Source organism: Polypterus senegalus, chromosome 14 (genome assembly GCF_016835505.1).
Source record: "Polypterus senegalus isolate Bchr_013 chromosome 14, ASM1683550v1, whole genome shotgun sequence".
Classification (NCBI taxonomy): domain Eukaryota; kingdom Metazoa; phylum Chordata; class Cladistia; order Polypteriformes; family Polypteridae; genus Polypterus; species Polypterus senegalus.
The window spans coordinates 26,134,744-26,148,622 of record NC_053167.1 but is presented as its reverse complement, the minus strand read 5'-3'; the positions used below and the strand labels follow the sequence as shown (position 1 = coordinate 26,148,622).

Genomic DNA, 13,879 nt, shown 5'->3' with positions numbered 1-13,879 from the left:
ATGATTTCTCAGTATCATCTAACTGCACAGCTTTTACTCTAGCTTTCTTTCTAGCATTTTTGCTGCAATTTGATTATTTAATTTATGTCTGGAGATAATGCTGGCCTACTGTTCAAGAGAAGGAGAAGTTGCCCTCTGGTCCTGCATCACTCGCTCACTTCCCACTAATGCAGGCATGCAGAGAGAGAGCTTGGCTCTTCTGCCGCAGTCCAGATGAAGATCCCCTATTCAGGTCACATCAGCCTCGCTGTGCTATAAGGCTCATAAATCAAGGGCTTTGGCAGAGGCTCAGGGACAGCTTGGTGGCTCATTTGCTCTTGTTTTGAAAGGCATCTTTGCATTCCTGCATACTCGCATATAACAGCGCACATTGAGGGGCTGACAATAACAAATAGCATCTCTTTTTTCCTTTCCTGGTTTTCTGCCTTAAACACTGTGCATGCTGGATTACTGCAGACCCCATGTTGATTCCTCAGACACCTAAGCCCAGTTTCTATCACTATAGTGTTGCTCTCGGTCAAAAGGGAGAAATTCAGTTAGATTGGAGTTTTCAGGTTAATAAGCAAGCAAACACACAGGAAATGAGGACAGGAATGAAAAGTATAAGTTAACAGTGATGGATGGTAGATGAACAGTGATAGATGGGCAGGAAGAGAAAACTTACTCGGAGGAAGGGGACAATGCCATCCCTTGAGATAGCCTGCAGGAGCCTGGGTGCCCCTGTTAAGCTCTGCAGACCTGCTCCACAGGTGGAGAAGAAGGACCCAATAACAATAACCCAAGGTGAAGGCCAAGCCAGAGTTCCAATGACCAGGTTACCATTGACAGCCTCACCGAACCTGTAAGCAACAGACCTTTCAGAGCTTGTGAAGAACAAAAGCCAAATTACCAGTTTTTCTGAATCTGTATTGCCAAAATCATTTCAGAATTTAATAAAATTATTAGTGTATGACGACTAATTGATTTCCATGGCATTGTTAATTTTGAATAAAATAAAATTTAAATGTTTGTAAACAAGTAACATCACAATGTTTTATACTACAGTAGATTTTAGAGTTAACATCTATAGAATAAAACATGAACAATGGTGTTGGCCTCTCCAGGGACAAATGGGCAAGATCTATCACTCAAGACACAAGGAATCTGCACTAGTAGACATGTGGCCTACCCCAAGCTGTAGGTACTCCATACCCGTTAAACTTGCCCTTATACTGTATGTAGGTAATAAGAGGAGCTTGTGTAAATGTGCTGTGCTTCAAAACATGGGGAAACAGATTAAAGCAAATGTATCATCCATTGGAACAGTAACTGTGATGACTCACTTGTCTCTCAGTACTACACCCTCAATACAGGCCCCAAACAAAATTATGCTGGACATATCTGAACCAAATGTCAAGGAAAATAAAGGTAAATTGTATGATTTCATCCTTACATACTTATTATGAACCCATATTTTACATAATAGTGTCATACAATAGCCTACTTAAGGTGAGAACCAGTCTAGGATAGGCCAACATACTCAAGCACATACAAACATTGTATTTCACCTTAGGGCTACCATTTAACCTAACATAGAAAATAAAAGGAAATGGAGGAACTGAGTAAACAATGTGAACATTGAAAGACATCCATGTTATGTTTTTGATATTTACATAATACAGGAGTAGTGCTTGTTTGTCATGAACTGTGCTTAAGAGAGAGTTGTGGTAAGAATGTGCGGAATTGGATAAATGCCTTTCAGAGATGAACTGCTCCTCTCTGGCTTCTTATTGCACACAACATTCTACTCAGAAACTTAAGAATTGAATTCAGGTGCATGGAGTGATGAAACAGTGTGACATTTGTTAACTCTTACAGTCAACCTAAATCAAGCATACTAGGCACCACTTTAGATATACAGAATTACCATTGATTAGGTTGACTTTCCTAATGTAGAGCTGATCACCCATTACTCATAGAATGACTTACACCTCTAGAGGTATCAAAAAGTGTGACTTTGCTGGCATGTACTGTACATAGAGTATGTTTACTCCATCTGAAAGTGCACAAAATATGAACATATTTCATAAAGCCTTGGCTGCAGCTCTTCTCATCGGCAGGAGGAGTGTGATTATGGTAGGTGCTTCAGCCAAAGTCATCTAGTGAAATCCAGAATGACTGAAAGCTGAATGGAGAGATCCAAAACTTACAGCTTTTATTATTTAAGTATATTATAACTTCAGATTCACGTGTGACAAGCCTGAAGAAAACCGGAATCCCTTTAATAACCAACAAGAAACTGATGGTCAAATACAGCTATAAAATAACTTTTTTTATGACTAGTTTCCTGGTCACTGCTACTCTGGACTTGAATTCAAGCTGCCTCTATCCTTCTCTCTGTATACACAATGAGAAACAGTCACCTTTATACTGTTTGATAAACCTTTAGATTGTTTTGCATTTCTAACTACAAACTGATTTGCAATCAGCTCCCTTCTAATGTTGCCAGGCATTTTATTTTATACAAGGTCTGATTCCACATTTTATACATGCTTATACTTTGCCAAAGAATATTCATGTCGTACTCAGGGAAGTGGGTGATTGGCTGGATACCATTAAGTACTATCAGCACATTATTATGTCGTCTGCCTATCTGGTTTAAATAGCTTGTTCTATTTGTATTAATCATTAACAAATTACTTGAGAGAATCAGGTGTATATTAAAATGTGCCCAAGTAGTTTACGGCATTTCCTTACAGTGCCTATACAAGGTAATCACCCCCTTGGAAGTTTTTATTGTTATACAACACTGAATTGTTTTTGACATTGGCCAACAGAAAAATAATCTTTAATATCAAAGTGAAAACAGATCTCTGCCAAGTGGTCAAAATTAATTGCAAATATAAAACACTGGTCAGTCATTACAGCCTTGAGTCTGAGTGCACAGGCTCTATCAGCTTTGTACATTTGTACATTTTAATTTTCACCATTCTTCTTTGCTAAACTGCTCAAGTTCTAACAAGTGTTGTGTTGATCGCGATTGAACAGCTTTTGTCAAGTTCAGTCCCAGTTCTCATTTGGATTGAGATCAGCACTCTGACTTGGCCACTCCAGGACATTAACATTGTAGTTTTTAAGCCATTCATATGTAGCATTGTCTTTATGCTATGGGTCATTGTCTAGCAGAAAAACAAATTGAAGAAGGTACAAGTTTCTTGTAAACTGCAGCAAGCTTTCCTGCTGGATTCCCCAGTACTTTATGCATTCATTGTACCTACTTTACTCACAAGAATTGCAGGGCATGCTGCAGAGAAGCATTCCCAAGGCAAGATGCTGCCACCACCACGCTTCATAGCGAGAACAGTGTGTTTTTGATAATTTGCATTAAGCCAAACATGGCATTTAGTATGACAGCCAAAACACTCAATTTTGGTCTAATCAGAATATAGAACCAAGGCACAGGGGGTGTACAAACCAGTATGTTTCTTCATGCTGGTTCCAAGCCTGGATAAATAAGGAGGGTTACGTCAGGAAGGACATCGAATGAAAAATGTTGCCAGATCAATATGTGAACAACAATACAGATTTCCATACTGAAGAGGAGAGAGACATGTCCAGAGGCAGAAGGAGAGGAGAAAAGTAAAGAGAGTGGAACTGATGGTAGGAACTTTGGATGTTGGCAGTATGACTGGTAAGGGGAGAGACTTAGCAGATATGATGGAAAGAAGGAAGGTTGATATATTGTGCATTCAAGAGACTAAATGGAAGGGGAGTAAGGCAAGGTGGATCAGAGGTGGATTCAAGTTGTTCTATCATGGTGTGGATGGGAGGAGAAATAGGGTTGGGTTTATTCTGAAGAAACTATATATCAAGAGTGTTTTGAATGTGAAAAGAGTGTCAGACAGAGTAATGATTATGAAGTTGGAAACTGAAGGTGGGATGATGAATGTTATTAGTGCATATGCCCCGCAAGTTGGTTGTGCAATTGATGAGAAAGGAGGTGATAGGTAGGTATGGTGTCAAGGAGAGGAATTAAGAAAATCAGACGATAGTGGATTTTGTGAAAAGGATTGACATGGCTGTGGTGAATACGCATTTTAAGAAGAGGGAGGAACATAGCGTGACATACAAGAATGGAGGAAGATGAACACAGGTAGACTACATCCTATGCAGAAGAGTCAATCTGATCAGATTGAAGGCTGCAAAATGGTTGCAGGGGAAAGTGTAGTTAGGCAGCATAGGATGGTGGTCTGTATGATGATGTTGGAGATCAAGAAGAGGAGAAGAGTGAGGGCTGAGCCAAAGATCAAATGGTGGAAGTTGAAAAGGAATACTGCAAGGTTGAGTTCAGGGAGGAGGTAAGACAGGCATTGGGTGGCAGTGAAGAGTTGCCAGATAGCTGGGAGACTACAGCACAAGTAGTGATGGTGACAGCAAGAAGGGTGCTTGGCATGACATCTGGACAGAAGGAGGAGGAAAAGGAAACCTGTTGGTGAAATGGGGAAGTACAGGAGACTATACAGAGCAGGAGTTTGGCGAAGAAGAAGTGGGATTGTCAGAGAGATGCAGAAAGTAGACAAGAGTACAAGGAGATAAGGTGCAAGGTGAAGAGAGACATGGGGGAGGTTAAAGAAAAGGCGTATAATGAGTTGTATGAGTGGCTGGACACAAACGAGGGAGAAAAGGACCTGTACTGATTGGCTAGACAGAGGGACCGAGCTGGGAAAGATGTGCAGCAGGTTAGGGTGATAAAGGATAAAGGTGGAAACATACTCAAAAGAGACGAGAGTGTGTTGAGTCGATGGAGAAAGTACTTTGAGAGGCTGATGAATGAAAAGAATGAGAGAGAGAGAGAGAGAGAGAGAGAGAGAGAGAGAGAAGGTTAATCACGAAGGAAGTGAGGTCAGCTATGAAGAGGATGAAGAAAGGAAAGGCTGTTGGTCCAGATGACATACCTGTGGAAAAATGGAGGTGTTTAGGAGAGATGGAAATGGAGTTTTTAGCGAGATTGTTTAATGGAATCTTGGAAAGTGAGAGGATGCCTGAGGAGTGTAGAAGAACTGGTACCGATTTTTAAGAAAAATGGGGATGTGCCGAGCTGTAGTAACTACAGTTGGATAAAATTGATGAGCCACAGCATGAAGTTATGGGAAAGAGTAATGGAAGCTAGGTTAAGAAGTGAGGTGATGATTAGTGAGCGGCAGTATGGTTTCATGCCAAGAATGAGCAGTTGCATTGCGTCATTGTGGACCTAGAGAAAGCTTATGACAGGGTGCCTTTGAGAGGCATTGTAGTATTATATGAGGAAGTCATGAGTGGAAAAGAAGTATGTAAGAGTGATACAGGATATGTACGAGGGAAGTGTGACAGTGGTGAGGTCTGCAGCAGGAGTGACGGATGCATTCAACATAGAGGTTGGATTACATCAGGAATTGGCTCTGAGCCCTTTCTTAAATTAATTGGTGATGGATAGGTTGACAGACGAGATTATACAGGAATCCCTCTGGACTATGATGTTTGCTGATGACATTGTGATCTGTAGCGATAGGAGGGAGCAGGTTGAGGAGACCCTGGACAGGTGGTGATATGCTCTAAAGAGGAATGAAGGTCATCTCAGGTTGGACAGTTGGGAGACAAAGTCAGAGAGGCGATATTGCCTTGGTTTGGACATGTGCAGAGGAGAGATGCTGGGTATATTGGGAAAAGGATGCTAAGTATAGAGCTGCCATGCAAGAGGTAAAGATGAAGGATGAAGTGAAGGTTTATGGATGTGATGAGAGTGGACATGTAGGTACTGGGTGTAACAGAGCAAGATGACGAGTTACAGGAAGATATGGGAAAAAATTATCCACTGTGGCAACCCCTAATGGAAGCAGCCGAAAGAAGAAGAATGTAGAAACTTCTTACAAATGACTCCATAGTCTCCTACATGCCATTTGACAAACTCTATCCAAGCTGTCTTTCTTCCATAAAGCTGTGACTACTGATACACCCAGGTAACAATCATCTCCATTGTCACTCCAGTGTTAGCCACCAGACTTTGTCACTCCATCAGAGGTCTCTTGATGTCCTCCATTGATAATCTGCTTCTTGCATAATCACTTATGTTAAGTGGATGGCCGACCATGGCAGGATTTACAGCTGTGACATACTTTTTCCACCCTTAGTGATCAATTCAACTGGGCTCCAAGGGATATTCAGTGACATGGATATTTTTTTGGTTTGTGTCCCCTGACTTGAGCTTTTCAATCACTTTTCTACAGAATTACTTGAGTGTTCTTTTGTCTTCATTGTGTAGGTCAGCCCACCATACTAACTTAAACCCTAACCCTAACCCTAACCCTAATAAAATACAATTAGACAAAAATGAACTAAAACCTCAGACAGGTTATCTCCATTAAACTAATGATGGGACTTCTAACACCAATTGGCTGCACTAGTGATGATTTAGACATGTCATATTAAAGGGGGTGAATATTAATGTGACCAGTTATTATGAGCTTTATATTTGCAACTAGCAGAATACCCGCGCTTCGCAGCGGAGAAGTAGTGTGTTAAAGAAGGTACGAAAAAGAAAAGGAAAAATTTGAAAAACAACGTAACTTGATTGTTAATGTAATTGTTTTGTCATTGATATGAGTGTTGTTCTCATATCTATCTATCTATCTATATATATATATATGTTGTTCTCATATCTATCTATATATATATCTCTATCTATCTATCTATCTATCTATCTATCTATCTATATATATATATATATATATATATATATATATATACCCGCTTGGCAGCGGAGAAGTAGTGTGTTAAAGAAGGAAAGAGAAAGAAAAGGAAACATTTTGAAAATAACGTAACATGATTGTCAATGTAATTGTTTTGTCACTGTTATGAGTGTCGCTCTGATATATATATATATATAGCAAAATACCGCTTCACAGCGATGTCATGTGTTAAAGAAGTTATGAAAAAGAAAAGGAAACATTTTAAAAATAATGTAACATGATTGTCAAAGTAATTGTTTTGTGTATTTGGCGGCAGCGTCACAAAGTTTTTTCGTCTAGCTGCATCAGAAAATGTACCACGACGTCTGACACGCCTCCTTTTAGTGTTTTCTCACAGCTTGGATTGCTGCTGTCATATATATACACACACACACACACAAACACACACACACACACACACACACATACATACATATATATACACATACATATCTTCATATCTACATATCTATATACATATCTACATATACACATATATATATATATATATATATATATATATATATACAGTGGTGTGAAAAACTATTTGCCCCCTTCCTGATTTCTTATTCTTTTGCATGTTTGTCACACAAAATGTTTCTGATCATCAAACACATTTAACCATTAGTCAAATATAACACAAGTAAACACAAAATGCAGTTTTTAAATGATGGTTTTTATTATTTAGGGAGAAAAAATCCAAACCTACATGGCCCTGTGTGAAAAGTAATTGCCCCTTGTTAAAAATAACCTAACTGTGGTGTATCACACCTGAGTTCAATTTCCGTAGTCACCCCAGGCCTGATTACTGCCACACCTGTTTCAATCAAGAAATCACTTAAATAGGAGCTGCCTGACACAGAGAAGTAGACCAAAAGCACCTCAAAAGCTAGACATCATGCCAAGATCCAAAGAAATTCAGGAACAAATGAGAACAGAAGTAATTGAGATCTATCAGTCTGGTAAAGGATAGTGGTGAACTTTCCCAGGAGTGGCCGGTCGACCAAAATTACCCCAAGAGCACAGAGACGACTCATCCGAGAGGTCACAAAAGACCCCAGGACAACGTCTAAAGAACTGCAGGCCTCACTTGCCTCAATTAAGGTCAGTGTTCACGACTCCACCATAAGAAAGAGACTGGGCAAAAACAGCCTGCATTGGCAGATTTCGAAGACGCAAACCACTGTTAAGCAAAAAGAACATTAGGGCTCATCTCAGTTTTGCTAAGAAACATCTCAATGATTGCCAAGACTTTTGGGAAAATACTTTGTGGACTGATGAGACAAAAGTTGAACTTTTTGGAAGGCAAATGTCCCGTTACATCTGGCGTAAAAGGAACACAGCACTTCAGAAAAAGAACATCATACCAACAGAAAAATATGGTGGTGGTAGTGTGATGGTCTGGGGTTGATTTGCTGCTTCAGGATCTGGAAGGCTTGCTGTGATAGATGGAACCATGAATTCTATTGTCTACCAAAAAATCCTGAAGGAGAATGTCCGGCCATCTGTTCGTCAACTCAAGCTGAAGCGATCTTGGGTGCTGCAACAGGACAATGACCCAAAACACACCAGCAAATCCACCTCTGAATGGCTGAAGAAAAACAAAATGAAGACTTTGGAGTGGCCTAGTCAAAGTCCTGACCTGAATCCAATTGAGATGCTATGGCATGACCTTAAAAAGGCGGTTCATGCTAGAAAACCCTCAAATAAAGCTGAATTACAATAATTCTGCAAAGATGAGCGGGCCAAAATTCCTCCAGAGTGCTGTAAAAGACCCATTGCAAGTTATCGCAAATGCTTGATTGCAGTTATTGCTGCTAAGGGTGGCCCAACCAGTTATTAGGTTCAGGGGGCAATTACTTTTTCACACAGGGCCATGTAGGTTTGGATTTTTTTTCTCCGTAAATAATAAAAAACATCATTTAAAAACTGCATTTTATGTTTACTTGTGTTATATTTGACTAATGGTTAAATGTGTTTGATGATCAGAAACATTTTGTGTGACAAACATGCAAAAGAATAAGAAATCAGGAAGGGGGCAAATAGTTTCTCACACCACTGTATATACATACCTATCTACATCATATATACACATACACACATACATACACACACACAAATTATATATATGTGTGTATGTATGTATGTATGTGTGTGTGTGTGTGTGTATATATATATATATATATATATATATATATATATATATATATATAGGGGTGTGTGTGTGTTTATATATATATATATATACACATACATACATATATATACACATACATATACTTGTGTGTATGTTTGTATGTGTCTATATGTGTGTGTATAGCTTTGGTCACTGAGTGCAAGGGAAAAATAATAAAATATAGTCTATAAGTTATTAAACAGTAAAACATTAACGTTTTAAGAAGTACAGGTACATTGAGCACTACTGGAGTGGTTTCAGGTAAACTACATTTTAAAGACTGTGTAACACAACAGGTAAGTAACTAACAGCAGCTAAAATGTATATGGATCATCTCTCGGTAGTAGATCCCTTTTGAAAGGCGCTACACGACGGCTGTGGTATAGAAATTACATTTTCTATGTGAGCGTTCAAATTTGTGCCTCTGGTAATGTGCCTTACCGGCATTTAAAGAAAATTAGTTTTGTGTCCTCTGCAGTGTTAAGAGAAAGGCTTTGGTTTGGGATAAAAGGAAAAAGGTGTAAAGAAAGGAAAGTTGCCTTTTTCTTTTATATAGTATAGAGAGATGTGTTCGCTGACGTTATGATCGCCTTTTGGGGACAGTCGCGTGGGTCTTGTGTAGACTGGTGAGGCGTCCCGCCATTAATCGGCTGTGATGGCACTGTCAGTCCTCCACTCGTGTGCGTGTCTTCATAATCCGAGGTGAGGACCTCATAATCGTATCGTGCAAAAGAAAGTGTGAATCGCCTTAATATTATTTTGCCGTGGTGTAGAAAAGGGGTCCGTGTTTGCACTTGTCTGGGCTATAGCGCAGGGGAGGATGAAAAAATTAAAAGTGCTCACTTTGACTTAAGGCAGAAGCGCAGTCAGCGTCTCAAAGGCCGGCACAGCTATGCACGCTGGCTGCTCGACTTTGCTGGGCAGGAGACCCAGTTTTGCAGACACGTTCATGATATCAAAAGTCTCAGCGCTCTTTGGAGGTCATTCATATATATATATAGCAAAATCCCGCCGCGCGCAGCGGAGAAGTAGTGTGTTAAAGAAGTAATGAAAAGAAAAGGAAACATTTTAATAATAACGTAACATGATTGACATTGTCATGAGTGTTGCTGTCATATATATGCCTGCCTAAATAAGTCACCCTCGCTTTGCTCTTACTTTATTTACCGTTCATTTAATCATGGCTATGGCGGAAAAATTATAAAATGGAAGGAGGATGGCTTTACCAAAACAATTATTGATGGCGAATCGATTATTCATAAAGCTTGAATTGGTGATGTTTTTCTGTGTTAACCTCATATTTTTCAGACTTCTTCTCAAACTAAGGTGGTGCGAGGGTAAAATGAATCGGGATGCTGATCAATGTAATCGTGTACAGTACCAGGAAATCATGCATTGACAAAAGCTCCCTTTGCTTGTAATGCAAAGTGTGATTAAATGCATTATTTTTAACGCGTTATGGAGCACATGCATCAAGCTTCTCAGCTGTGCTTGTGCTAAGAAAAGGAAAGATTTTAAAAATAACGTAACACGATTGTCAATGTGACCTTTTGTAAGTAGTGCCTGGAGGATTCAGTGTGGAGAAACTCTAGAGACAGTGTGTGTATTAACTTGTGGATTTTTCTGTGAGTATTTGGTGGCAGTCTGACGAAGTTGCTTCGGAAGACGGCATTAGCCGCGGAGCTCAGCTCAGACCGAAATTAGATTAATGGGAGGGGAGATGATGACGTGACTCCCCACCCGCCTTTAACTGTCAATCCCCACAAACACAGTCTCTCGGAATTTGCATAAGCACACCCCTTCACCTACAATTTTAACTTAGTTACAAAGTGATCAAAACTCTCGTTTATATCCTGCGTCCTCTCATTAAACTTGTATCCCGCATTACCTGTGGGCATGTGAAACGCCAGCGGTAGCCTGTCTATGAACTTAATTTAAAGTTTAGGTTTACACCTTGCTTTCTTTCCGAGGTAGCAACACTCATGAATATGGTAGTATATGTCACTCGCTCGCTTCTTATTGTTTCGCTGCCTTCTCAATTATATAATGCATGTTTTCTTAAGCGCTTTTTGGAGGTCTTCCTGGTTTTCTACGCACTGCGTTGACAATCAGTTCACGTGATTACGTGGGAGGCGTGATGATGTCACACGAAACTCCGCCCCCCCACGTCATTCCAGCTCAACTCCATTACAGTTAATGGAGAAAAATACCTTCCAGTTATGACCATTAGGCGTAGAATTTCGAAATGAAACCTGCCCAACTTTTGTAAGTAAGCTGTAAGGAATGAGCCTGCCAAATTTCAGCCTTCTACCTACACGGGAAGTTGGAGAATTAGTGATGAGTCAGTGAGTGAGTGAGGGCTTTGCCTTTTATTAGTATAGATTAATTTACACCAGATATATGTTTTCTATTTGACTATTAAGAGTCTTTTTCTGTTGGTCAGTGTCAAAAAGGTCAACAATTAAAGCACTATGTAACAATGCTGTATAAGAATAAAACGTGAAAACTTCCAAAGAGGGTGAATACTTTTTAATGGCACTGTACAAAAGCCACTAATAGGCCATTCTGTTAACTCCAGTTTTTGTGTGATCACTGAAAATACTTGTTTATTCTTTCAACTCAATAGTAAAATATTTAATGAACAGAATTATGGGTGCAATAGTCAGAAGACAAAGCTGTAAAGACCTTACTAAATGTACAGTATACTGTAGAGCAATAGGACCTGAAATGACAGCCGAGAATAATCAGTGTTTTAAAATGGCAGTAGACATTGTAGTTTAATAGAGAGAAAGATATATGGTGTATTGGAAGAGAGAGAAAAAGAAGTGCTTAAATATGATCAGCACAATGGTTAATTCAGGGGATGCTAAGACTATTCAACTTAAAAGAATGGGGTACGTGGACTGAACAGACTGCTGTTGTCTGTATATCTGTCGTCGTTCTTATGTAGTTACTCAGGTACTGAATGATGTGGGCAGCCCTGCATTTGTAGATAACAGACGTGCTGTGAGAGTACATAGCAATGGAAGCTATAGTTAGGCTACAGGCATATAGATCTGAATAATAAGATGTGGAGGATGTGATCACTAAAATGATGGTTGGACAAGGTAATCATACACTTTATGGATAAGAAACAGCTAGAGTTGTAATTCTAATCAATAGGATACAGACAAAGGAAGTTGTAGAAATTGCAAGGATGGTGCCGATTGGGATTGACTTCTGAGCATCCCGAAGATCTCCTGATCTGTTTGATCCTGCCATGATGCCTGAAAACAAACAAAGAGATTGGGTAAGTTTTCTATCGCACCACACTATTCTCCCAGACCTCCTTTCTACAGTCCTTTTACAAATTTTACAACCAAGCAAATGGCCTCCTCCTCCCCTAATCTTTGCTAATTGCTAAGACTGGTGATTGCAGTTTTCTCTACATTAGGTTTGCATGCAATCAAGTATATGCCATAAAATTGCTTTTGTTTTTGCCAATATTTAGAACCTAATGACTTAAACTGTTTATTAATTTGTACAGTGGCATAACAACATTCTCAGACTTGCCTACTCCAATTCAGGGTCATGAGATAACAAACCATCTTAGCAGCATCAGGCACAATGCAGGAACGATTCCAGTGCAGGACTCTTTCAGACACACTTCAGCACTCACATTGAGGAAAATGAAAATTGTCATTCAACGTAATATCTCTTCACATATCTGGGGATGCAGACTTCATGCAGACAGCAATTAAGTGAGGGATTTAAACTTAGGATGCTAGAGCCATAAGGCCACAGTTCTTACAACAAAGCCAGTCTAATTTGTACAGATAGATAGATAGATAGATAGATAGATAGATAGATAGATAGATAGATAGATAGATAGATAGATAGATAGATAGATAGATAGATAGATAGACAGAACTTTATTTGCCCCAGGGTGAAAACTCGCTTTTTATAGAAACTCAATTATTAAATAAATAAATATTGTCATATTATGATAAATAACAGACTCACCTTGTAAATACACACCAGAATTAATAAAACAAAAGAAAACATCCGACTTGGCTAAAGGTAAATAAGGCAGTCACAGTGGCAGTGGAGCATTGTAAAGGTGTAAAGTATGTTATAAAGAAGCTTCAGCAGTGTTTCCTGACACACGTCTGCTGAACAATTTGATGCCTGAAAGTCCTTAATGCTAGTGTGCCAGGGAGAGAGCAGCGTTGTTCATGATGGCACGCAGTTTTGGTTTAATTTTTACCTTTGAAATTACTTCCAGCAATTTGACAGTGTCTCCCATAACTGAGCATGCCTTTTTAATTACTTTGTTGATTCAGTGGGCCTCTGTTAACCGGACCAGCACACCACAGTGTAGAACATTACACTGGCCATCACAGAGTTGCAGAACATGTAAAGAATGTCACTATTTTCATTAAGGAGCACAGTCTCATAGAAAAAGAGTCTGATCTGCCTTTTCTTATATAGTTCAAAAAACAGTTGGGTCTATCACTGGCATAGACTCCTAAGTACTTATAGCAGCACCACCTCCACATATACATCCACCCCCTGAATATCAGCCAGTCATAGAGGACCGTTGGTGCATTAAAAATCAATGCAGACAATTCTCAAAATTCTGCAACTGACTCCTCTCCTTTGTCTCATCCTCCTTGTCAATACACCCCATAAGTGTAGAACCATCAGAGAATTTCCGCAAGTGATGTGACCTGGTGTTATATTCACAGGTGTACAGAATGAAGAGAAAAGGAGAAAATGCTGCTCCTGTGTTGCTTTAATGTTACATCCACATCACAGACATAGTCTCTCACAAACTGTGGTCTGCCTGACAATTTACATTAGAATAGTACCCTAAAATTACTAATAGAGAAATCAAGCAATGTGACATCCTGTCTTCTAATGCCCAAAATCAGACACATGATGAGCAGATTTCTAACAGATGGCCTCTTCTCATTCTGGG

General features: G+C 39.4%; 1 protein-coding gene across 2 annotated transcripts in view; it reads right to left on the bottom strand.

Moving 5' to 3' along the window:
- Positions 1-13,879, bottom strand: part of slc12a5a (solute carrier family 12 member 5a) — an 820,727-nt gene that overhangs the window by 43,278 nt on the left and 763,570 nt on the right. For both annotated transcript variants that reach the window (XM_039735849.1, XM_039735850.1), the window contains exons 10-12: positions 12,087-12,185; positions 1,323-1,380; positions 665-839 (exon numbers count right to left, since the gene is read on the bottom strand). In XM_039735849.1, the coding sequence (XP_039591783.1) occupies positions 665-839; positions 1,323-1,380; positions 12,087-12,185 (332 nt within the window). The remainder of the gene's footprint in view (positions 1-664; positions 840-1,322; positions 1,381-12,086; positions 12,186-13,879) is intronic.